The following is a 27,540-nucleotide window of genomic DNA, read 5'->3' on the forward strand; positions in this document are numbered from 1 at the left end:
CAGGAGTTGAATATCTCACTAGTAATTGGAATGAAATCGTGGACTCTCCATGCTATAGGAAAGAAATGGGCCTTAAGATGGTTTGAGGACCCATCTCACAGAACAACCTCTGGAGCACCTCCAATCTTCACCTTCCCCTGCAGAGGCAAAGATAAGACTAGTTTCCAGTAAGGTGTGTGTGGGGGGGGAAGGTTTAAGGGCTCTTGGATTTTTCGGAATCTTTGACTCATCCTAGTTGCCAGAAGTATAATTCTCAGGAGTAATGGCTTGTGGAGTCTCAACACCTTTATGAAAGAAATACTGTATGTGTCTGAAGTTGTACCCATTCATTTTGGGAATGATTAGCTAAAATGGTATATATGGTTATATATAGTGTTCTTTCATAGAATATAGAAAGCCCTAAATATTTGTAAAAGTCATCTAACATTGTTCTGATCACATACCCTAATAAATGTATTGATACATTAATTCAAATTCATGAAGTTTTTAGGGATTTGATATGAATACAAATTTACTGTATAGGGAAAATGTAAAGGAACAATAAAAATAAATAAATAGATTTTAGAAGCATAGCGTTGAAGTTATTCCCCGTCTCACTCTAGTCATTAATGCTGCCATGTTGAAATCTAGCTTTCACTACATTTCAGTGCTGACCTGTTTACACATGTGCAGTAACTCTCCATCAGATACCTGCAGTGAAAACTAGGTTCCAAAATCGCGGCACCCATGATTAGAGGGAGATGCATGAAATACATTTAGTGTTGTACCTTTAAAGCTCTCTAAACTGATTTATTTTTAAATAGATTTTTTTATAGACCTACTGCAGGAGCCTGCCATGTCCTTGGCCTGGATACTGGACACCCAGACAGTAATTTTGTCAACAGTAGTAACCATGGTAAATTGGAGGATGCTTGTAAGCCTCTCTAGAGGAATGCAAAGGCTAAAAGTATTTTTTTACTGAATTAAAATAACATAATTTATGTTAGAACTTACCTGATAAATTAATTTCTTTCATATTAGCAAGAGTCCATGAGCTAGTGACGTATGGGATATACATTCCTACCAGGAGGGGCAAAGTTTCCCAAACCTCAAAATGCCTATAAATACACCCCTCACCACACCCACAAATCAGTTTAACGAATAGCCAAGAAGTGGGGTGATAAGAAAAAAGTGCGAAAGCATAAAAAATAAGGAATTGGAATAATTGTGCTTTATACAAAAAAATCATAACCACCACAAAAAAAGGGTGGGCCTCATGGACTCTTGCTAATATGAAAGAAATGAATTTATCAGGTAAGTTCTTACATAAATTATGTTTTCTTTCATGTAATTAGCAAGAGTCCATGAGCTAGTGACGTATGGGATAATGACTACCCATGATGTGGATCTTTCCACGCAAGAGTCACTAGAGAGGGAGGGATAAAATAAAGACAGCCAATTCCTGCTGAAAATAATCCACACCCAAAATAAAGTTTAAATGAAAACATAAGCAGAAGATTCAAACTGAAACAGCTGCCTGAAGTACTTTTCTACCAAAAACTGCTTCAGAAGAAGAAAACACATCAAAATGGTAGAATTTAGTAAAAGTATGCAAAGAAGACCAAGTTGCTGCTTTGCAAATCTGATCAACCGAAGCTTCATTCTTAAACGCCCAGGAAGTAGAAACTGACCTAGTCGAATGAGCTGTAATCCTCTGAGGCTGAGTTTTACCCGACTCAACATAGGCATGATGAATTAAAGATTTCAACCAAGATGCCAAAGAAATGGCAGAAGCTTTCTGGCCTTTTCTAGAACCGGAAAAGATGACAAATAGACTAGAAGTCTTTCGGAAATTCTTAGTAGCTTCAACATAATATTTCAAAGCTCTAACAACATCCAAAGAATGCAATGATTTCTCCTTAGAATTCTTAGGATTAGGGCATAATGAAGGAACTACAATTTCTCTACTAATGTTGTTGGAATTCACAACCTTAGGTAAAAATTCAAAAGAAGTTCGCAACACTGCCTTATCCTGATGAAAAATCAGAAAAGGAGACTCACAAGAAAGAGCAGACAATTCAGAGACTCTTCTGGCAGAAGAGATGGCCAAAAGGAACAAAACTTTCCAAGAAAGTAATTTAATGTCCAATGAATGCATAGGTTCAAACGGTGGAGCTTGAAGAGCCCCCAGAACCAAATTCAAACTCCAAGGAGGAGAAATTGACTTAATGACAGGTTTTATACGAAAAAAGGCTTGTACAAAACAATGAATATCAGGAAGATTAGCAATCTTTCTGTGAAAAAGAACAGAAAGAGCAGAGATTTGACCTTTCAAGGAACTTGCGGACAAACCTTTATCTAAACCATCCCGAAGAAACTGTAAAATTCTCGGAATTCTAAAAGAATGCCAGGAAAAATGATGAGAAAGACACCAAGAAATATAAGTCTTCCAGACTCTATAATATATCTCTCTAGATACAGATTTACGAGCCTGTAACATAGTATTAATCACAGAGTCAGAGAAACCTCTTTGGCCAAGAATCAAGCGTTCAATCTCCATACCTTTAAATTTAAGGATTTGAGATCCTGATGGAAAAAAGGACCTTGCGACAGAAGGTCTGGTCTTAACGGAAGAGTCCACGGTTGGCAAGAGGCCATCCGGACAAGATCCGCATACCAAAACCTGTGAGGCCATGCTGGATCTACCAGCAGAACAAACGAGCATTCCTTCAGAATCTTGGAGATTACTCTTGGAAGAAGAACTAGAGGCGGAAAGATATAGGCAGGATGATACTTCCAAGGAAGTGATAATGCATCCACTGCCTCCGCCTGAGGATCCCGGGATCTGGACAGATACCTGGGAAGTTTCTTGTTTAGATGAGAAGCCATCAGATCTATTTCTGGAAGTTCCCACATTTGAACAATCTGAAGAAATACCTCTGGGTGAAGAGACCATTCGCCCGGATGCAACGTTTGGCGACTGAGATAATCCGCTTCCCAATTGTCTATTCCTGGAATATGAACCGCAGAGATTAGACAGGAGCTGGATTCCGCCCAAACCAGAATTCGAGATACTTCTTTCATAGCCAGAGGACTGTGAGTTCCTCCTTGATGATTGATGTATGCCACAGTTGTGACATTGTCTGTCTGAAAACAAATGAACGATTCTCTCTTCAGAAGAGGCCAAGACTGAAGAGCTCTGAAAATTGCACGGAGTTCCAAAATATTGATCGGTAATCTCACCTCCTAAGATTCCCAAACCCTTGTGCTGTCAGAGACCCCCACACAGCTCCCCAACCTGTAAGACTTGCATCTGTTGAAATTACAGTCCAGGTCGGAAGAACAAAAGAAGCCCCCTGAACTAAACGATGGTGATCTGTCCACCACGTCAGAGAGTGTCGTACAATCGGTTTTAAAGATATTAATTGAGATATCTTTGTGTAATCCCTGCACCATTGGTTCAGCATACAGAGCTGAAGAGGTGGCATGTGAAAACGAGCAAAGGGGATCGCGTCCAATGCAGCAGTCATAAGACCTAGAATTTCCATGCATAAGGCTACCGAAGGGAATGATTGTGACTGAAGGTTTCGACAAGCTGAAATCAATTTTAGACGTCTCTTGTCTGTCAAAGACAGAGTCATGGACACTGAATCTATCTGGAAACCCAAAAAGGTTACCCTTGTCTGAGGAATCAATGAACTTTTTAGTGAATTGATCCTCCAACCATGATTTTGAAGAAACAACAAAAGTCGATTTGTATGAGATTCTGCTAAATGTTAAGACTGAGCAAGTACCAAGATATCGTCCAAATAAGGAAATACCACAATACCCTGTTCTCTGATTACAGATAGAAGGGCACCGAGAACTTTTGTAAAAATTCTTGGAGCTGTTGCTAGGCCAAACGGCAGAGCCACAAACTGGTAATGCTTGTCTAGGAAAGAGAATCTCAGCAACTGATAGTGCTCTGGATGAATCGGAATATGCAGATATGCATCCTGTAAATCTATTGTAGACATATAATGCCCTTGTTGAACAAAAGGCAGGATAGTCCTTACAGTTACCATTTTGAATGTTGGTATCCTTACATAACGATTCAATATTTTTAGATCCAGAACTGGTCTGAAGGAATTCTCCTTCTTTGGTACAATGAAGAGATTCGAATAAAACCCCAGCCCCTGTTCCAGAACTGGAACTGGCATAATTACTCCAGCCAACTCTAGATCTGAAACACATTTCAGAAATGCTTGAGCTTTCGCTGGGTTTACTGGGACACGGGAAAGAAAGAATCTCTTTGCAGGAGGTCTTATCTTGAAACCAATTCTGTACCCTTCTGAAATAATGTTCTGAATCCAAAGATTGTGAACAGAATTGATCCAAATTTCTTTGAAAAAACGTAATCTGCCCCCTACCAGCTGAGCTGGAATGAGGGCCGCACCTTCATGTGGACTTAGAAGCTGGCTTTGCTTTTCTAGAAGGCTTGGATTTATTCCAGACTGGAGATGGTTTCCAAACTGAAACTGCTCCTGAGGATGAAGGATCAGGCTTTTGTTCTTTGTTGAAACGAAAGGAACAAAAACGATTATTAGACCTGTTTTTACCCTTAGATTTTTTATCCTGTGGTAAAAAAGTTCCTTTCCCACCAGTAACAGTTGAGATAATAGAATCCAACTGAGAACCAAATAATTTATTACCCTGGAAAGAAAGGGAAAGTAGAGTCGATTTAGAAGACATATCAGCATTCCAAGTTTTAAGCCATAAAGCTCTTCTAGCTAAAATAGTTAGAGACATAAACCTGACATCAACTCTGATAATATCAAAAATGGCATCACAGATAAAATTATTAGCATGTTGAAGAAGAATAATAATATTATGAGAATCATGATCTGTTACCTGTTGCGCTAAAGTTTCCAACCAAAAAGTTGAAGCTGCAGCAACATCCGCCAAAGATATAGCAGGTCTAAGAAGATTACCTGAACACAAATGAGCTTTTCTTAGAAAGGATTCAATTTTCCTATCTAAAGGATCCTTAAAGGAAGTACCATCTGCCGTAGGAATAGTAGTACGTTTAGCAAGGGTAGAGATAGCCCCATCAACTTTAGGGATTTTGTCCCAAAACTCTAATCTGTCAGACGGCACAGGATATAATTGCTTAAAACGTTTAGAAGGAGTAAATGAATTACCCAATTTATTCCATTCCCTGGAAATTACTTCAGAAATAGCACCAGGAACAGGAAAAACTTCTGGAATAACTACAGGAGATTTAAAGACCTTATCTAAACATTTAGATTTAGTATCAAGAGGACCAGAATCCTCAATTTCGAATGCAATTAGGACTTCTTTAAGTAAAGAACGAATAAATTCCATTTTAAATAAATATGAAGATTTATCAGCATCAACCTCTGAAACAGAATCCTCTGAACCAGAAGAATCATTAGAATCAGAATGATGATGTTCATTTAAAAATTCATCTGGATAAAGAGAAGTTTAAAAAGACTTTTTATGTTTACTAGAAGGAGGAATAACAGACATAGCCTTCTTAATAGATTCAGAAACAAAATCTCTTATGTTATCAGGAACACTCTGAACATTAGATGTTGATGGAACTGCAACAGGTAATGGTATTTTACTAAAGGAAATATTTTCTGCATTAACAAGTTTGTCATGACATTTAATACAAACAACAGCTGGAGGAACAGCTACCAAAAGTTTACAGCAGATACACTTAGCTTTGGTAGTTCCAGCACCAGGCAGCGATTTTCCTGAAGTATCTTGTGGCTCAGATGCAACATGAGACATCTTGCAATATGTAAGAGAAAAAACAACATATAAAGCAAAATTGATCAAATTCCTTAAATGACAGTTTCAGGAATGGGAAAAAATGCCAAAGAACAAGCTTCTAGCAACCAGAAGCAATGAAAAATGAGACTTAAATAATGTGGAGACAAAAGCTACGCCCATATTTTTTTAGCGCCAAATAAGACACCCACATTATTTGGCGCCTAAATGCTTTTGGCGCCAAAAATGACGCCACATCCGGAACGCCGACATTTTTGGCGCAAAAGAACGTAAAAACATAATTTATGCTTACCTGATAAATTCCTTTCTTCTGTTGTGTGATCAGTCCACGGGTCATCATTACTTCTGGGATATAACTCCTCCCCAACAGGAAATGCAAGAGGATTCACCCAGCAGAGCTGCATATAGCTCCTCCCCTCTACGTCAGTCCCAGTCATTCGACCAAGAATCAACGAGAAAGGAGTAACCAAGGGTGAAGTGGTGACTGGAGTATAATTTAAAAGATATTTACCTGCCTTAAAACAGGGCGGGCCGTGGACTGATCACACAACAGAAGAAAGGAATTTATCAGGTAAGCATAAATTATGTTTTCTTCTGTTATGTGTGATCAGTCCACGGGTCATCATTACTTCTGGGATACCAATACCAAAGCAAAAGTACACGGATGACGGGAGGGAAAGGCAGGCTCATTATACAGAAGGAACCACTGCCTGAAGAACCTTTCTCCCAAAAATAGCCTCCGAAGAAGCAAAAGTGTCAAATTTGTAAAATTTGGAAAAAGTATGAAGTGAAGACCAAGTTGCAGCCTTGCAAATCTGTTCAACAGAGGCCTCATTCTTAAAGGCCCAAGTGGAAGCCACAGCTCTAGTGGAGTGAGCTGTAATTCTTTCAGGAGGCTGCTGTCCAGCAGTCTCATAGGCTAAACGTATTATGCTACGAAGCCAAAAAGAGAGAGAGGTAGCAGAAGCTTTTTGACCTCTCCTCTGTCCAGAGTAAACGACAAACAAGGAAGAAGTTTGGCGAAAATCTTTAGTTGCCTGCAAGTAGAACTTGAGGGCACGAACTACATCCAGATTGTGTAAAAGACGTTCCTTCTTTGAAGAAGGATTTGGACACAAGGATGGGACAACAATCTCTTGATTGATGTTCCTGTTAGTGACTACCTTAGGTAAGAACCCAGGTTTAGTACGCAGAACTACCTTGTCTGAGTGAAAAATCAGATAAGGGGAATCACAATGTAAGGCTGATAACTCAGAGACTCTTCGAGCCGAGGAAATAGCCATTAAAAACAGAACTTTCCAAGATAACATTTTTATATCAATGGAATGAAGGGGTTCAAACGGAACACCCTGTAAAACGTTAAGAACTAAGTTTAAACTCCATGGTGGAGCAACAGCTTTAAACACAGGCTTGATCCTAGCTAAAGCCTGACAAAAGGACTGGACGTCTGGATTTTCTGACAGACGTCTGTGTAACAAGATGGACAGAGCTGAAATCTGTCCCTTTAATGAACTAGCTGATAAACCCTTTTCTAAACCTTCTTGTAGAAAAGACAGTATCCTAGCGATCCTAACCTTACTCCAGGAGTAACCTTTGGATTCGCACCAGTATAGGTATTTCCGCCATATTTTATGGTAAATCCTTCTGGTAACAGGCTTCCTAGCCTGAATTAGGGTATCAATAACCGACTCAGAAAAACCACGTTTTGATAAAATCAAGCGTTCAATTTCCAAGCAGTCAGCTTCAGAGAAGTTAGATTTTGATGTTTGAATGGACCCTGTATCAGAAGGTCCTGTCTTAGAGGTAGAGACCAAGGCGGACAGGATGACATGTCCACTAGATCTGCATACCAAGTCCTGCGTGGCCATGCAGGTGCTATTAGAATTACTGATGCTCTCTCCTGTTTGATTTTGGCAATCAATCGAGGAAGCAGCGGGAAGGGTGGAAACACATAAGCCATCCTGAAGTTCCAAGGTGCTGTCAAAGCATCTATCAGAACTGCTCCCGGATCCCTGGATCTGGACCCGTAGCGAGGAAGTTTGGCGTTCTGGCGAGACGCCATGAGATCTATCTCTGGTTTGCCCCAACGTCGAAGTATTTGGGCAAAGACCTCCGGATGAAGTTCCCACTCCCCCGGATGAAAAGTCTGGCGACTCAAGAAATCCGCCTCCCAGTTCTCCACTCCCGGGATGTGGATTGCTGACAGGTGGCAAGAGTGAGACTCTGCCCAGCGAATTATCTTTGATACTTCCATCATTGCTAGGGAGCTTCTTGTCCCTCCCTGATGGTTGATGTAAGCTACAGTCGTGATGTTGTCCGACTGAAACCTGATGAACCCCCGAGTTGTTAACTGGGGCCAAGCCAGAAGGGCATTGAGAACTGCTCTCAATTCCAGAATGTTTATTGGAAGGAGACTCTCCTCCTGATTCCATAGTCCCTGAGCCTTCAGAGAATTCCAGACAGCGCCCCAACCTAGTAGGCTGGCGTCTGTTGTTACAATTGTCCAGTCTGGCCTGCTGAATGGCATCCCCCTGGACAGGTGTGGCCGATAAAGCCACCATAGAAGAGAATTTTTGGTCTCTTGATTCAGATTCAGAGTAGGGGACAAATCTGAGTAATCCCCATTCCACTGACTTAGCATGCATAATTGCAGCGGTCTGAGGTGTAGGCGTGCAAAAGGTACTATGTCCATTGCCGCTACCATTAAGCCGATCACCTCCATGCATTGAGCTACTGACGGGTGTTGAATGGAATGAAGGACGCGGCATGCATTTTGAAGCTTTGTTAACCTGTCTTCTGTCAGGTAAATCTTCATTTCTACAGAATCTATAAGAGTCCCCAAGAATGGAACTCTTGTGAGAGGAAAGAGAGAACTCTTCTTTTCGTTCACTTTCCATCCATGCGACCTTAGAAATGCCAGAACTAACTCTGTATGAGACTTGGCAGTTTGAAAGCTTGAAGCTTGAATTAGAATGTCGTCTAGGTACGGAGCTACCGAAATCCCTCGCGGTCTTAGTACCGCTAGAAGGGCACCCAGAACCTTTGTGAAGATTCTTGGAGCCGTAGCCAATCCGAATGGAAGAGCTACAAACTGGTAGTGCCTGTCTAAGAAGGCAAACCTTAGATACCGGTGATGATCTTTGTGGATCGGTATGTGAAGGTAAGCATCCTTTAAATCCACTGTGGTCATGTACTGACCCTCTTGGATCATGGGTAAGATTGTCCGAATAGTTTCCATTTTGAACGATGGAACTCTTAGGAATTTGTTTAGAGTCTTTAAATCTAAGATTGGCCTGAAAGTTCCCTCTTTTTTGGGAACCACAAACAGGTTTGAGTAGAACCCTTGTCCTTGTTCCGACCGCGGAACCGGATGGATCACTCCCATTAATAACAGATCTTGTACGCAGCGTAGAAACGCTTCTTTCTTTATCTGGTTTGTTGACAACCTTGACAGATGAAATCTCCCTCTTGGGGGAGATAATTTGAAGTCTAGAAGGTATCCCTGCGATATGATCTCTAGAGCCCAGGGATCCTGAACATCTCTTGCCCAGGCCTGGGCGAAGAGAGAGAGTCTGCCCCCCACTAGATCCGGTCCCGGATCGGGGGCTCTCGGTTCATGCTGTCTTTGGGGCAGCAGCAGGTTTCCTGGCCTGCTTGCTCTTGTTCCAGGACTGGTTAGGCTTCCAGCCTTGCCTGTAACGAGCAACAGCTCCTTCCTGTTTTGGTGCAGTGGAGGTTGATGCTGCTCCTGTTTTAAAGTTCCGAAAGGGACGAAAATTAGACTGTCTAGCCTTAGCTTTGGCTTTGTCTTGAGGTAGGGCGTGGCCCTTACCTCCTGTAATGTCAGCGATAATCTCTTTCAAACCGGGCCCAAATAAAGACTGCCCCTTGAAAGGTATATTAAGTAATTTGGACTTAGAAGTAACATCAGCTGACCAGGATTTTAGCCACAGCGCCCTACGTGCCTGTATGGCGAATCCTGAGTTCTTAGCCGTAAGTTTGGTTAAATGTACTACGGCCTCCGAAATGAAGGAATTAGCTAGTTTAAGGACTCTAAGCCTGTCCGTAATGTCGTCTAGCGTAGATGAACTAAGGTTCTCTTCAAGCGACTCAATCCAAAATGCTGCCGCAGCCGTAATCGGCGCGATACATGCAAGGGGTTGTAATATAAAACCTTGTTGAACAAACATTTTCTTAAGGTAACCCTCTAATTTTTTATCCATTGGATCTGAGAAAGCACAGCTATCCTCCACCGGGATAGTGGTACGCTTAGCTAAAGTAGAAACTGCTCCCTCCACCTTGGGGACCGTTTGCCATAAGTCCCGAGTGGTGGCGTCTATTGGAAACATCTTTCTAAATATTGGAGGGGGTGAGAACGGCACACCGGGTCTATCCCACTCCTTAGTAACAATTTCAGTTAGTCTCTTAGGTATAGGAAAAACGTCAGTACTCGCCGGTACCGCAAAGTATTTATCCAACCTACACAGTTTCTCTGGTATTGCAACGGTGTTACAATCGTTGAGAGCTGCTAAGACCTCCCCTAGTAATACACGGAGGTTCTCCAATTTAAATTTAAAATTTGAAATATCTGAGTCCAATCTGTTTGGATCAGAACCGTCACCCACAGAATGAAGCTCTCCGTCCTCATGCTCTGCGAGCTGTGACGCAGTATCAGACATGGCCCTAGCATTGTCAGCGCACTCTGTTCTCACCCCAGAGTGATCACGCTTGCCTCTTAGTTCTGGTAATTTAGACAAAACTTCAGTCATAACAGTAGCCATATCTTGTAATGTTATCTGTAATGGCCGCCCAGATGTACTAGGCGCCAAAATATCACGCACCTCCCGGGCGGGAGATGCAGGTACTGCCGCGTGAGGCGAGTTAGTCGGCATAACTCTCCCCTCGCTGTTTGGTGAAATTTGTTCACATTGTACAGATTGACTTTTATTTAAAGTAGCATCAATACAGTTAGTACATAAATTTCTATTGGGCTCCACCTTGGCATTGGAACAAATGACACAGATATCTTCCTCTGAGTCAGACATGTTTAACACACTAGCAAAAAACTTACAACTTGGTTATAATCTTTTTTAGCAAAAAACGTACTGTGCCTCAAAGAGGTACTAACGATTAAATGACAGTTGAAATAGTGAACTGAAAAACAGTTATAGCATCAAACTTTAAAACAACAAAACTTTTAGCAAAGGTTTGTTCCCATTAGTAAAATAACAATAATTAAATTTGACATAAAAAATACAAAGCAACGTTTTTATTCACAGTCACTATAAGAATTCTCACAGCTCTGCTGAGAGAATTTACCTCCCTTCAAAGAAGTTTGAAGACCCCTGAGATCTATCAGAGATGAACCGGATCATGCAGGAAAAATAAAAGTAACTGACTGGTATTTTTTGATGCGTAGCAAAGAGCGCCAAAACGGCCCCTCCCTCTCCCACACAGCAGTGAAGAGAAACGAAACTGTCACAAATAAAGCAAAAAACTGCCAAGTGGAAAATAATGCCCAAATATTTATTCACACAGTACCTCAGCAATGTAAACGATTCTACATTCCAGCAAAAACGTTTAACATGATAAATAGTTATTAAAAAGGATTAGTGACCTTTAACAGAGTAGTTCCGGTGAAATACCATCCCCAGAATACTGAAGTGTATACATACATGTCATTTTAACGGTATGGCAGGATTTTCTCATCAATTCCATTCAGAAAATAAAAACTGCTACATACCTCAATGCAGATTCCTCTGCCCGCTGTCCCCTGATCTGAAGCCTTTACCTCCCTCAGATGGCCGAGAACAGCAATATGATCTTAACTACTCCGGTTAAAATCATAGTAAAAAACTCTGACAGATTCTTCCTCAAACTCTGCCAGAGAAGTAATAACACGCTCCGGTGCTATTTTAAAATAACAAACTTTTGATTGAAGTCATAAAAACTAAGTCCTCTCACACATCCTATCTAGTCGTTGGGTGCAAGAGAATGACTGGGACTGACGTAGAGGGGAGGAGCTATATGCAGCTCTGCTGGGTGAATCCTCTTGCATTTCCTGTTGGGGAGGAGTTATATCCCAGAAGTAATGATGACCCGTGGACTGATCACACATAACAGAAGAAAAATGACGCAACTTCCGGCGACACGTATGACGCCGGAAACAGAAAAGATTTTTTGCGCCAAAAAAGTCTGCGCCAAGAATGACGCAATAAAATGAAGCATTTTCAGCCCCCGCGAGCCTAACAGCCCACAGGGAAAAAGTCAAATTTTTTAAGGTAAGAAAAAATGATTGATTCAAATGCATCATCCCAAATATGAAACTGACTGTCTGAAAATAAGGAATGTTGAACATCCTGAGTCAAGGCAAATAAATGTTTGAATACATATATTTAGAACTTTATAAAAAAAGCGCCCAATCATAGCTTAGAGTGTCACAGAAAATAAGACTTACTTACCCAGGACACTCGTCTACATGTTGTAGAAAGCCAAACCAGTACTGAAACGAAAATCAGCAGAGGTAATGGTATATATATATAAGAGTATATCGTCGATCTGAAAAGGGAGGTAAGAGATGAATCTCTACGACCGATAACAGAGAACCTATGAAATAGACCCTGTAGAAGGAGATCATTGCATTCAAATAGGCAATACTCTCCTCACATCCCTCTGACATTCACTGCACGCTGAGAGGAAAACCGGGCTCCAACCTGTTGCGGAGCGCATATCAACGTAGAATCTAGCACAAACTTACTTCACCACCTCCATAGGAGGCAAAGTTTGTAAAAACTGATTTGTGGGTGTGGTGAGGGGTGTATTTATAGGCATTTTGAGGTTTGGGAAACTTTGCCCCTCCTGGTAGGAATGTATATCCCATACGTCACTAGCTCATGGACTCTTGCTAATTACATGAAAGAAAATAGCATTTTTACTTATTTAAAGGTGATTAGTAATGGAAACAGTACATATTTCCTTCACTGCACTTTTTAAATTCCCCCAATGTCCCTAAAAATCACAGTTAAAAAAAATATTAATTCAAAGAAACATGGGCAAATCAATCTTTATTTAGCAAATTTGGACTACGTATAAAAATCACCAAATTCAGAAATGTGAAAACAGGGCAGTCTTATTGCATCATGTGCTCTTTGAAAAATCCTCCTCTCATTGTAACAGTTATACAACAAGGAAAGTTGATTCCTACATTTTACTTTAAAATTGAATTGGTTAATCATAGTATTTACAACAGATACTGATTTCATAAAGAGAAACCACCAGTAGATCTCCTATTTGGAATCAATACCATATTTTCAGAAGCCATACTTACTGTTGTTGGTATTATTTTTGGGGGGTTGAGGTTTCCAGTTTTCTTCCACAGGGGGTAAAGATCTGGGTTGACTTTTAGCAATGTTGTTTTCATTGTCAGCTGAAGTAAAATACAAGAGAGAATTTAAGATTCAAGGATAAATCAGCAATTTAGAAGCCAAAAAATTCAAAACTCATATGTAAAGTCTCAGATCCCGAGTGCCAACAAATTTGTTTTGAGTGCCCCTTTGTACCAGTTTCATCACCCCTGCTCTATTAGGATCAAATATCCGGTGCCATCCATATATGTAATAAACTAGTTGGCTTTGTGAACACTGGAACATATTAAGTAGCAGATGCCAATTTCCCAAAACTATTATCCAATAAGTGACACAGATACTTTTCAAATATATATGATGAAAATGTAAGCTTTATTTGATACAAAAACAGATAAAAAAAATGTTCAAGCCAATGCCCAAAAAATAAATTCAATTTTTTTCATGATGCTGAGAGTCCACAATACATCCATCACATTTGGGATTACACTCCAGTCCATTAGGATGAGGCAAAAACAACCCTACATTCCATAGGTTCATTACCTTCCAATTTTCTATAATCCCTCAGTCATACATACAGCCAAGAAGATGGAGGGAAAAATAAAGTGCAAAACAAGTACTGTCATAAACTGAGTAAAGAAAGATCAGAGCTTGTGGACTCTAACCATCATGAAAGAAATTAATTTATCAGGTAAGCATAAATGTTTTCTTTCTTAAGATGGTGAGAGTCCATGATATATCAGATGTTGGATCCTATACCTAAGCAGTGAAGTCCACAGCACCACCATGAAATAAAATGGGACAACAGTTAAGGCAGGTATATTACTGATCAGGCACAGCAGCCTGCAGAACCTCCCTACCAAAAGCAGCCCCTGAAGAGGCACGCATCTCAAAGTGTAGTGACAGAAAGGTACGTCCTACAAAAATGTTCCTTAACGACCGCAGACGTACCTAGCACGTCCTCAGAAAAGGGTATTGCAGCGCTGCCTTGATATTCAGGCAATGTGCAATACCTGTCGGTGAGTAACCAATGCAGAGACGACCACTCTTTGGCCCTCTCTGCATTGGGCAGCTATGGTGCCAATAGTTGATGGAGTGGGAGGGTTAGGAGGGAGGTGGGCGGCCCATTGCTGGAGGGGTACAGGAGCGTGTGGGACCGCTACGCTACAAAAAAAAAAAAATTGGGAAGGAGGGAGAAGGGGCTCCTATGGTGGAAAGTGTGGGAAAGCGATCTGGGAGGGGGGTAGGGTAGTGTTTTTTTTGTTAAACTGGGTACTGGCAGACAGCTACCAGTACCTAAGATGGAGGCTAATAGGTAGAGGGAGGAGGGTTATAGAGAGCTGTTTGGGGGGGATCCTACACTGCAGAAAATATATATTAAAAAAAAAAAACATTTTATTTTCATACTGGCAGACTTTCTGCCAGTACTTAAGATGGGGGTGACCATTGTGGGTGGGGGAGGGAAGAGAGATGTTCAGGGGTAGGATGTGTTAGATGGGAGGGTAATCTATACACTAAAGCTAAAATTAACCTTACAATCTACCTACTTAACCCCTTCACTGCTGGGCATAATACAAGTGTGGTGTGCAGCTGCAATTAGCAGCCTTCTAATTACCAAAAAGCAATGCCAAAGCCATATATGTCTGCTATTTCTGAACAAAGGGGATCCCAGAAAAGCATTTACAACCATTTGTGCAATGATTGCACAAGCTGTTTGTAAATAATTTCAGTGAGAAACCTAAAGTTTGTGAAAAAGCTGGGGAAATGGTGGCATTAAACATACCAAAATGGGCTTAGATTAATACTTTGGGTTGTCTACAAAAAAATAATATATATATATATATATATATGATAGGTAAATATAAAAAAAATAGAATTTATGTTTACCTGATAAATTTCTTTCATTATGGATATGGAGAGCCCACAACGTCATTCAATTACTAGTGGGAATATCACTCCTGGCCAGCAGGAGGAGGCAAAGAGCACCACAGCAAAGCTGTTAAGTATCACTCCCCTACCAATAATCCCCAGTCATTCCACCGAAGGGAAAGGGAAAAATTAATAACACAAAGGTGTAGAGGCGCCTGAGATTTAGTAAAAAATAACTGTCTTAATAAAAGGGTGGGGATGTGGACTCTCCATATCCGGAAAGAAAGAAATTTGTCATGTAAGCATGAATTCTGTTTTCTGTTATAAGATATGGAGAGTCCACAACGTCATTCAATTACTAGTGGGTAATTTGGAAAAAGTGTGCAGAGAAGACCAAGTTGCAGCCTTGCAAATCTTTTCCACAGAAGCTTTAATTTTAAAAGCCCAAGAAGACGAGACAGCCCTTGTGGATTGAGCTGTAATTCTCTCAGGAGGCTGCTGTCTAGCAGTCTCATAAGCAAAACGAATCATACTTCTCAACCAGAAAGAAAAAGAAGTAGCAGTAGCCTTCTGACCTTTACGCTTTCCCGAGAAACAAATAAAAAGGGCAGAAGACAGGCGAAAATCCTTAGTAAGCCTACCGCACCCGGTGTTCCCAGGCAGGCTCCTATCGAGGTACTTACCGGGCCTGATGCTGCTTAACTTCCGAAATCAGACAGGATCGGGTGCATTCAGAGTAGTTTGGCGATAGGCTGTCGACTGGTCTAGATCTATCCTCTGAGACAGATCTGAATGGTCTCCATTCCACTGTCTGAGCATGCATAACTGCAGAGCTCTCAAATGGAATCGAGCAAATGGAATGATCTCCATGGAAGCAACCATCAGACCAATTACCTCCAAAACTTCCCCTCCTCCTTGACAGAGGCAAAGAGAATAACTGGTGATTATGGGTAGGGGAGTGATACTTATCAGCTTTGCTGTGGTGCTCTTTGCTTCCTCCTGCTGGCCAGGAGTGATATTCCCACTAGTAATTGAATGACGTTTTGGACTCTCCATATCTTAGGAAAGAAAAAGGCTATATTTCTGTTTAAATGGAGTGATAGCAAAAATGTTAAAAATACTAAGGTCTTTTGATGAAGTTTTAGTGTGAAATGCCCTGTCCTTTAAGAGGTTAAGGGGGTAAACAATGGGTATTTCTAAACTCTGGACAAAATTTAGAAACTATTTAGCATGGGTGTTTTTTGGTGGTTGTAGATGCATAACAGATTTGGGGGGTCAAAGTTGGAGGAACATTTTTTTTTTCAAATTTTTCATCATATTTTATAACAAAAATTATAGTAAATTATATGATGTTATAAAAATAATGGTATCTTTAGAAAGTCCATTTAATGGTAAGAAAAACTGTATATAATATGTGTGGGTACAGTAAATGAGTAAGAGGAAAATAACAGTTAAACACAAACACAGCAGAAATGTAAAAACAGCCCTGGTCCTTAACGGTAAGAAAATTGAAAAATGGTCTGGTCACTAAGGGGTTAATAAAGTATCCCCATTATATATCTAGTCTACAAAATTCCCAAGAAGTGTCAACTGCTCTAGAGGACAAGTGGCTAGGGTAACTGCTCTAGCTTTCTGTTCCTTATAAGGTCCAGAAAATGAAGGAACAAAGAAGAAGGAAACAAAATCTTTTGTAGCTTCAATACAGAATTTTAATGCTCATACAACATCCAGAAGCCATACTTACAGAAGGTCTAAACCATGCATGCATTCAAATGGAGACGCTTGAAGGACCCTCAAAACCAGATTCCACAGAGGAGAAACTGGTCGGAGAACCGGTCTGATCCTGATAAATGTCTGATTATCAGAGATCCTGGCAACTTTCTTGTAATACTATTTGGTTAAGATTGAAATCTAACCTGTAAAAGAACTAGTAGATAAGCTCTCCAGACTGTCCTGTAAAAACTTGAGAACTCTAGGAATAAGAAATGAATTCAAAAACGTATTCTTTGCTATAACACAATAAAACGTTTTCCCCCACCATGTAATATATATAACCCTGGTGACAGGCATCCTGGCTTGAATCAAGGTATCAATAACCTTATCAGATAAATGTCTTTAGTGCAGCACTAGACATTCAATTTCCAGGTACTGAAATATAGTTTTGAGATCTTGGTGAAAGAAAGGCCCTTGAGAAAGAAGGTCCTTTAATAGAGAAAGCCACCAAGACATTTGAATTAGATCTGCATACCAAGTCCTGTAAGGCCAAGCTGGAACAATCAGAATGACAGACACTCGTTCTTGTTTGATCTGGCTATCACCCTGGATAGCAACACAAATTGAGGAAGATGTATCAGCTTGAAAGACCAGGAAACTAATACACCTTTTAAATCCGCCTGAAGATCATGAGGCTGGTCACAATATTGGAGCAGCTTGTGATTCAAGCGTATCCTTCCTGCTTCAAAGACCATGGTCCCAGGAGAAAGTATTGAGACACAATTGCAATTATGACATTTTGCCCACAAATATGTGTGACACTTCTTTCATTGCAAAGGAACTAACCCATGCTGGCCTAAGAAAGAAGGCCCCTTGAACTAGGGATTGGTGAGTGTGCCACCATGTCAAAGACATCTCTTGTCCTGTGGTCCAACATGATCTGCAGATCCTCATAATCTCTGTTCCTATAAATTAAATAGTATTTTACCTTGATCTGTCGCTGAAACCAATCTCACATGAGATGCGTTGCAGGCAGAAGTAAGGAGCAAGCCAAAGTTGTAGCAAAAAACAAAATTTATGCTTACCTGATAAATTTATTTCTCTTGTGGTGTATCCAGTCCACGGGTTCATCCATTACTTGTGGGATATTCTCCTTCCCAACAGGAAGCTGCAAGAGGACACCCACAGCAGAGCTGTCTATATAGCTCCTCCCCTAACTGCCACCCCCAGTCATTCGACCGAAGACAAGCAAGAAAAAAAGGAGAAACTATAGGGTGCAGTGGTGTAGTTTAAAAAAAAACAAAAAAACACCTGCCTTAAAATGACAGGGCGGGCCGTGGACTGGATACACCACAAGAGAAATAAATTTATCAGGTAAGCATAAATTTTGTTTTCTCTTGTAAAGGTGTATCCAGTCCACGGGTTCATCCATTACTTGTGGGATACCAATACCAAAGCTTTAGGACACGGATGAAGGGAGGGACAAGGCAGGAACTTAAACGGAAGGCACCACTGCCTGTAAGACCTTTCTCCCAAAAATAGCCTCCGAAGAAGCAAAAGTATCAAATTTATAGAATTTAGAAAAGGTATGAAGCGAAGACCAAGTCGCCACCTTACAAATCTGTTCAACAGAGGCCTCATGTTTAAAAGCCCATGTGGAAGCTACTGCTCTAGTAGAATGAGCTGTAATTCTTTCAGGAGGCTGCTGGCCAGCAGTCTCATAAGCTAAGCGTATTATACTTCTTAGCCAAAAAGAAAGAGAAGTTGCCGAAGCCTTTTGGCCTCTCCTCTGTCCAGAGTAGACAACAAACAAAGCAGATGTTTGACGAAAATCCTTCGTAGCTTGTAAATAAAACTTTAAAGCACGAACCACATCAAGATTGTGTAATAGACGTTCCTTCTTTGAAGAAGGATTAGGACATAGTGAAGGAACAACAATCTCCTGATTGATATTCTTATTAGATACCACCTTAGGAAGAAACCCAGGTTTGGTACGTAACACTACCTTATCTGCATGGAAAATCAGATAAGGGGAATCACATTGTAAAGCAGATAACTCCGAAACTCTTCGAGCCGAGGAGATAGCTACTAAAAACAGAACTTTCCAAGATAAAAGCTTAATATCTATGGAATGCAAAGGTTCAAACGGAACCCCTTGAAGAACTTTAAGAACTAAATTTAAACTCCATGGCGGAGCAACAGGTTTAAACACAGGCTTGATTCTAACTAAAGCCTGACAAAACGCCTCAACGTCTGGAACCTCAGCCAGACATTTGTGCAAAAGAATAGACAGAGCAGAAATCTGTCCCTTTAAGGAACTAGCTGACAAACCCTTCTCCAATCCTTCTTGGAGAAAAGATAATATCATAGGAATCCTGAACTTACTCCATGAGTAACCCTTGGATTCACACCAATGAAGATATTTACACCATATCTTATGATAGATTTTCCTGGTGACAGGCTTTCGAGCCTGAATTAAGGTATCAATGACCGATTCGGAAAAACCATGCTTTGATAGAATCAAGCGTTCAATCTCCAAGCAGTGAGACATAGAGAAATTAGATTTGGATGTTTGAAGGGACCATATATTGACCCTCCTGGATCATAGGTAGGATGGTTCGAATAGTCTCCATCTTGAAGGATGGGACCCTGAGAAATTTGTTTAGGATCTTGAGATCCAAGATTGGTCTGAAAGTTCCCTCTTTCTTGGGAACTATAAACATATTTGAATAGAAGCCCTGCCCCTGTTCCTCCTTTGGAACTGGGTGGATCACTCCCATAACTAGTAGGTCTTGAACGCAATATAAGAATGCCTCTCTCTTTATCTGGTTTGCAGATAATTGTGAGAGATGAAATCTCCCCTTTGGAAATGAAGCTTTGAAATCCAGAAGATATCCCTGGGAAACAATCTCCAGAGCCAAGGGATCCTGGACGTCTCTTGCCCAAGCCTGGGTGAAGAGAGAAAGTCTGCCCCCCACTAGATCCGGTCCCGGATCGGGGGCTACTCCTTCATGCTGTCTTAGAGGCAGCAGCAGGCTTTTTGGCCTGTTTCCCCTTGTTCCAAGCCTGGTTAGGTCTCCAGACTAGCTTAGACTGGGCAAAATTTCCCTCTTGTTTTGTAGAAGAGGAAGATGAAGCTGCGCCACTCTTGAAGTTTCAAAGAAACGAAAATTAGTCTGTTTGGTCCTTAACTTGTTGGACCTATCCTGGGGAAGGGCGTGGCCTTTTCCTCCAGTAATATCAGAAATTATCTCCTTCAGTCCAGGCCCAAATAGGGTCTGCCCTTTGAAGGGGATATTGAGAAGTTTAGACTTTGAAGTTGTGGAGTTATAAAATCATGATTAGAATAAATTATAAAATCATGATTAGGAAAATATACAATTTCAAAGAAGAATTACACATTAAATATGTTATTCATAGATAAAACATTTAGATATAAATTAAGATATAGAATATGGAAGAGTCATAAATTAAATTAACTTAGATAGGATTAGTCAGTTTAGTTAGTAATGGGTTAAATAGTGTTTTAAAGACAATGTATTTAAAACTGTGACATTTACATTCAGTTGCTGTTGTCAATCAAAACACATATACTGCTATCTAGACAAAGTATTATTAACACTCTAATACACTGCGCATGAACAAGTTAAAATAGTATTTTCTATATGTCAGCCAAAATTATAGTCTTTTAAGGAAGTTAAAATATACAAAGATAGCCTTTTCATTTATGGTATGGTTTGATTTCATTGCCTTAAAATGTGTATATAAGCTTTGCATTTGTATAAGGCTATTGTTATCTTCAGCCTTCAGATCTCAAGGTATGTATTAATCTTTCTGTGATTAATAAATAGTTTATGTCAACTAATATTTGATAAATATGATTATTAATTTAATCTGTTAGATAACCCAGATTAAATATTTGTCTATAGTTAGGGTTTTGTCTAGCCAAGGCGAAATAAAGTCATATTAAGAATAATCCTTACAAGCATCTCATTTTTATCTTCTTTTGCGAGAATCATACATATACATCTGTTGCTAAACACTCATTTAGTGACAGCCCCTAAACTAGAGTGACATCAGCTGACCAGGATTTAAGCCATAGCGCCCTACGTGCCTGAATAGCAAAACCTGAATTTTTAGACGTTAGCTTGGTTAAATGAAAAACAGCGTCAGAAATAAATGAATTGGCTAACTTAAGAGCTTTAAGCCTGTCAAGGATATCATCCAACGGGGTCTCTACCTGTAAAGCCTCCTCCAGAGACTCGAACCAGAAAGGCGCTGCAGCAGTGACTGGGGCAATGCATGCAAGAGGCTGGAGAATAAAACCTTGTTGTATAAAGATTTTCTTAAGGAAACCCTCTAATTTCTTATCCATAGGATCTAGGAAAGCACAACTGTCCTCGACAGGAATAGTTGTACGCTTAGCTAGGGTAGAGACTGCTCCCTCCACCTTAGGGACCGTCTGCCACAAGTCCCGTGTAGCGGCATCTATAGGAAACATTTTCTTAAAAGCAGGAGGGGGAGAGAACAGCACACCTGGTCTATCCCATTCCTTAGTAATAATTTCTGAAAACCTCTTAGGGATTGGAAAAACATCAGTGTAAACAGGCACTGCAAAGTATTTGTTCATTTTACACAATTTCTCTGGGACTAAAATGGTGCCACAGTCATCCAGAGTCGCTAAAACCTCCCTGAGCAACACGCGGAGGTGTTCAAGCTTAAATTTAAATGCTGTCATTTCAGAGTCAGACTGAAGTAACGCCTTCCCTGAATCAGAGAAGTCACCCACAGATAGAAGCTCTCCTGCTTCAACTTCTGCACATTGTGAGGGTATATCAGACATAGCTACTAAAGCGTCAGAGAGCTCTGTATTTGTTCTAGCCCCAGAGCTGTCTCGCTTTCCTTGTAACCCTGGCAGTTTGGACAATACCTCAGTGAGGGTATGATTCATAACTGCCGCCATGTCTTGTAAAGTAAACGCATTGGACGCGCTAGATGTCCTTGGTGTCCCTTGAGCGGGAGTTATAGGTTCTGACACGTGGGGAGAGCTAGATGGCATAACCTCCCTTTTGTCAGTCTCAGAAACCTCAGGTGATAAATCATTAAAAGCCATAATATGGTCTTTATAACTTATAGAAAGGTCAGTGCATTTGGTACACATTCTAAGAGGGGGTTCCACAATGGCTTCTAAACATAATGAACAAGGAGTTTCCTCTATGTCAGACATGTTTAACAGACTAGTAATGAGACCAGCAAGCTTGGAAAACACTTTAATAAATGTGAAAAAAGCAATAATAAAAAACGGTACTGTGCCTTTAAGAGAAAAAAACTACCACATAAACTGCAAAACAGTGAAAAAAAGTAGTAAACTCTACGAAATTTTTACTGTGTGTATAAGGGACTAAAGCAGCATTGCACCCACTTGCAAATGGATGATTAACCCCTCAGGCCCAAAAACGAATTAGAAAAACTTAAAACTTGTTAACAAACAGTCAAACACACTGCCACAGCCCTGCTGTGGCTCCTACCTGCCCTTAAAAACGATTTTTGCAGGAACAAAACCCTCTATAGAGGTCCTATAAGCCAGAAGACTCCTTCAGGGAAGCTGGATGTCTCAGACTGAAAACAAAAGAATGGGCCCCTCCCACCATGCACTCAAAGTCAGAGGGCCTTAAAAAAGTACTCCTAGGAGTAATCTAACAAGCCATGTGGAAATTAGGCCCCAAATAAAGATTTATCACCTTCAGAGAAAAAACGTTTTTATTTATAAATCATGCAAACGTTTTTACACTAAGTAATATAGGTTTTAACATGAATATTATCCCTTTTTGCAAGCATGATCCCAGTTTTTGTTAAATCACTGTATCAGGCTTACCTTAAATATACCAGGCACTGTCAGCATTTTCTAGACCTTATCATCTCTCTAGAAAAAAATATACTGAACATACCTCAAAGCAGGCAATCTGCAGACCGTCCCCCCAACTCAAGTTTTTTTTCCATACTCTTCAGTTATGTGTGAGAACAGCAATGGACCTTAGTTACAAACCGCTAAGATCATCAAACCTCCAGGCAGAAGTCTTCTTCCAATTTCTGCCTGAGAGTAAAAAAAGTACAACGCCGGTACCGTTTAAAAATAACAAACTTTTGATTGAAGGTAAAAACTACACTAAGTCACCACATCTCTCTTGATACTTCCTTTCTTGTCGAGAGCTGCAAGAGAATGACTGGGGGTGGCAGTTAGGGGAGGAGCTATATAGACAGCTCTGCTGTGGGTGTCCTCTTGCAGCTTCCTGTTGGGAAGGAGAATATCCCACAAGTAATGGATGAACCCGTGGACTGGATACACCTTTACAAGAGAAACAGGAATTTAAAGACTGCACAGAAGCAAAGTCAGAAGTCAAGCCAGAGTCAGAAACCACACGATCTAATAACAGCAGAATGCCAGAACAGAAGGGGCAAGCAGAAACGTAATCCAAGGTAGAGCTCCAAGAGTCAGCAAAAAATATTAAGGTACACAGCTCAAAGTGCAGATAGGGGTACAGCCTGAGACATGGTCCCAAGTACAGGCAAGGGTTAAAACCAGGAGGATAGACCAGAAACGAGAACACTAGGACTTTCAGGAAGATTTACCAAGCACTGAGTGTTGTCATTCAGGGTCTTTGAACACTTCCCTTGCTAGTTTTGGTGCCAACATCTTCGCTGGGTCACTTCAGACATTAAATGATACAGTGATACAATTAGTGCCGGCAATATTAGATGAGTCAGTAATAGAAGAAGCAGATGAACCCCCTGTGCTAAACTTAGCACACTCTTCTTTCACCGGCTTAGCATATTTCCAGCCGTGTACAGATAACACTCCACAGGCCTCACAGTTCCACCGTTGCAGCATTCTTAATTGGAAAGACTGTAGATGAAATCTGGCAAATAGAACTGCATATGAGGAAGCAACCATGAGGCCTACAACTTTCATGTATTGAGCAACAGAAGGAAGAGGATTGAGTCTGAGTTGAGCACAGGACTTTTGTAGTCTGAGTCTGCATTGTCCTGTTTGAAAGTAGATCTAGTTCTGTATTAGACTGCTAAAGCTACCCTGAGGTCAGCCTTGAGAGGGAAAGCAGTGTCATGCCCATGATTGATCTTGAGTCTCCTGGTTCAGTGTCTTGTGGCTTCCTTCTGAACCAATGGAGGGCTCTAAAGAATGGTGTCTAACTGAGAGCTCCTTCCCTGCTTGTGAAGATGGCTACCACCATACAGAGCTGTTAAATTTAAAGTGACAGTAACCAATTTTTAGTATTTTTATACTTTTTAAAAGTGCCCAAAATGTCTCAAACTTAGAAAAGCTGTGTGGTGTGTCTATGTCCCCAGGCTATGTGAATCATGTGTACTATGTCCATTAGGCTATGAAAGTGCAATGTACTTACATGTCAGCATCTTAGCTGCAGAAAACTGCTTCCAGAAGATGAGCCCATCTGAGGCACTGAAAGCATGGTGCCAATAATCTGGTAAGGATTTTACATGTAGCAGCACATTGTAGACCAGGGGATTGTCAGACAAGTCAACATTTCACCTGGGGGACTGGCAGCATCTCCACACTGGGAGAAGATTATTGATGCTGACTGAAACTTTTGTCTACCCTTTGGTCCTTCCTAAGCACTTTGAGGGGGACATAGGCTTCAGATTGTTTAGAGAACCCCTCTCAACTACCTGCAGATCAGTACTTGAAATTTTACCTCATTCCATCTTGGAGGCAAAATTTGACTGCAGGATTATGGGAAAATGGGTGCGATTGAAGCTCAAATATGGGGTGTTTTTGCCTCCTCCTAGTGGACTGTAGTGTAATCTAACATGTGATGTATAGTAGACTCTCGCCATCTTATAAAGGACAAAATAAATCAGTGTTATTCTACCTGTTTAAATTCCTTTTTTGGCAATTACTTCACCAAGATTAGATGTGTTTTTTTTTTTTTTTTTTTTAGTCTAAACAATTTATAATTTCTACTTGAAAACATAATTTATGCTTACCTGATAAATTTATTTCTCTTGTAGTGTAGTCAGTCCACGGGTCATCCATTACTTATGGAATATATCTCTTCCCAACAGGAAGCTGCAAGAGGATCACCCAGCAGAGCTGCTACATAGCTCCTCCCCTCACATGTCATATTCAGTCATTCGACCAAAGCAGACGAGAAAGGCGAAACCATAGGGTGCAGTGGTGACTGGAGTTTAATTAAAATTTAGGTCTGCCTTAAAGACAGGGCGGGGCGTGGACTGACTACACTACAAGAGAAATAAATTTATCAGGTAAGCATAAATTATGTTTTCTCTTGTTAAGTGTAGTCAGTCCACGGGTCATCCATTACTTATGGAATACCAATACCAAAGCTAAAGTACACGGATGAAGGGAGGGACAAGGCAGGAACATTAAACAGAAGGAACCACTGCCTGAAGTACCTTTCTCCCAAAAATAGCCTCCGAAGAAGCAAAAGTGTCAAATTTGTAAAATTTTGAAAAGGTGTGAAGCGAAGACCAAGTCGCAGCCTTGCAAATCTGTTCAACAGAGGCCTCATTTTTAAAGGCCCAGGTGGAAGCCACAGCTCTAGTAGAATGAGCTGTAATCCTTTCAGGAGGCTGCTGTCCAGCAGTCTCATAGGCTAAACGTATTATGCTACGAAGCCAAAAAGAGAGAGAGGTAGCCGAAGCCTTTTGACCTCTTCTCTGTCCAGAGTAAACGACAAACAGGGAAGAAGTTTCACGAAAATCTTTAGTTGCCTGCCAATAGAACTTCAGGGCACGGACTACGTCCAAATTATGCAAAAGTCGTTCCTTCTTTGAAGAAGGGTTAGGACACAGTGATGGAACAACAATCTCTTGATTGATATTCCTGTTAGTAACTACCTTAGGTAAGAACCCAGGTTTAGTACGCAGAACTACCTTGTCTGAATGAAAAATCAGATAAGGAGAATCACAATGTAAGGCAGATAACTCAGAGACTCTTCGAGGATAACAGCTTGATATCAATGGAATGAAGGGGTTCAAATGGAACGCCTTGAAGAACATTAAGAACTAAGTTTAAGCTCCACGGCGGAGCAACAGTCTTAAACACAGGCTTAATCCTAGTTAAAGCCTGACAAAAAGCCTGAACGTCTGGAACTTCAGCCAGACGTTTGTGTAGAAGAATAGACAGAGCAGAAATCTGTCCCTTTAACGAACTAGCAGATAAGCCCTTTTCTAAACCCTCTTGTAGAAAGGACAATATCCTAGGAATCCTAACCTTACTCCATGAGTAACTCTTGGATTCGCACCAATATAAATATTTACGCCATATCTTATGGTAAATTTTTCTGGTAACAGGCTTCCTAGCCTGTATTAAGGTATCAATAACCGACTCCGAGAAGCCACGCTTTGATAGAATCAAGCGTTCAATCTCCATGCAGTCAGCCTCAGAGAAATTAGATTTGGATGTTTGAAAGAACCCTGAATTAGGAGGTCCTGTCTCAGAGGTAGAGACCACGGTGGACAGGACATGTCCACTAGGTCTGCATACCAGGTCCTGCGTGGCCACGCAGGCGCTATCAGAATCACCGAAGCTCTCTCCTGTTTGATCTTGGCAATCAAACGAGGAAGCATCGGGAATGGTGGAAACACATAAGCCATGTTGAAGACCCAAGGGGCTGTCAGAGCATCTATCAGCACCGCTCCCGGGTCCCTGGACCTGGATCCGTAACAAGGAAGCTTGGCGTTCTGGCGAGACGCCATGAGATCCAGATCTGGTTTGCCCCAACGAAGAATCAGTTGAGCAAAGACCTCCGGATGAAGTTCCCACTCCCCCGGATGAAAAGTCTGGCGACTTAGAAAATCCGCCTCCCAGTTCTCTACGCCTGGGATGTAAATCGCTGACAGGTGGCAAGAGTGAGACTCTGCCCAGCGAATTATCTTTGAGACTTCCAACATCGCTATGGAACTTCTGGTTCCCCCTTGATGGTTGATGTAAGCCACAGTCGTGATGTTGTCCGACTGAAATCTGATGAACCTCAGAGTTGCTAACTGAGGCCAAGCTAGGAGAGCATTGAATATTGCTCTTAATTCCAGAATATTTATTGGGAGGAGTTTCTCCTCCTGAGTCCATAATCCCTGAGCTTTCAGGGAGTTCCAGACTGCGCCCCAGCCTAGAAGGCTGGCGTCTGTTGTTACAATCGTCCAATTTGGCCTGCGAAAGGTCATCCCCTTGGACAGATGTGGCCGAGAGAGCCACCATAGAAGAGAATCACTGGTCTCTTGATCCAGACTTAGTAGGGGGGACAAATCTGAGTAATCCCCGTTCCACTGACTTAGCATGCACAATTGCAGCGGTCTGAGATGCAGGCGCGCAAATGGTACTATGTCCATTGCCGCTACCATTAAGCCGATTACTTCCATGCACTGAGCTACTGACGGGTGTGGAATGGAATGAAGGACACGGCAAGCATTTAGAAGTTTTGATAACCTGGCCTCTGTCAGGTAAATTTTCATCTCTACAGAATCTATAAGAGTCCCTAGAAAGGGAACTCTTGTAAGTGGTAATAGAGAACTCTTTTCCACGTTCACCTTCCACCCATGCGACCTCAGAAATGCCAGAACTATCTCTGTATGAGACTTGGCAGTTTGAAAACTTTACGCTTGTATCAGAATGTCGTCTAGGTACGGAGTCACCGCTATGCCTCGCGGTCTTAGTACCGCCAGAAGTGAGCCCAGAACTTTTGTAAAGATTCTTGGAGCCGTAGCTAATCCGAAGGGAAGAGCTACAAACTGGTAATGCCTGTCTAGGAAAGCAAATCTTAGGTAC

At 41.1% G+C, this 27,540-nt stretch overlaps 1 protein-coding gene and 1 pseudogene across 5 annotated transcripts in view; both read right to left on the reverse strand.

The window, feature by feature from the left end:
* Positions 1 to 27,540, reverse strand: part of ZNF618 (zinc finger protein 618) — a 692,337-nt gene that overhangs the window by 22,690 nt on the left and 642,107 nt on the right. For all 5 annotated transcript variants that reach the window (XM_053696021.1, XM_053696019.1, XM_053696018.1 and 2 more), the window contains exon 14: positions 13,103 to 13,201. In XM_053696021.1, the coding sequence (XP_053551996.1) occupies positions 13,103 to 13,201 (99 nt within the window). The remainder of the gene's footprint in view (positions 1 to 13,102; positions 13,202 to 27,540) is intronic.
* On the reverse strand, positions 15,640 to 15,758 carry LOC128643259 (uncharacterized; annotated as a pseudogene).

Source organism: Bombina bombina, chromosome 12, assembly GCF_027579735.1.
Source record: "Bombina bombina isolate aBomBom1 chromosome 12, aBomBom1.pri, whole genome shotgun sequence".
Lineage (NCBI taxonomy): Eukaryota > Metazoa > Chordata > Amphibia > Anura > Bombinatoridae > Bombina > Bombina bombina.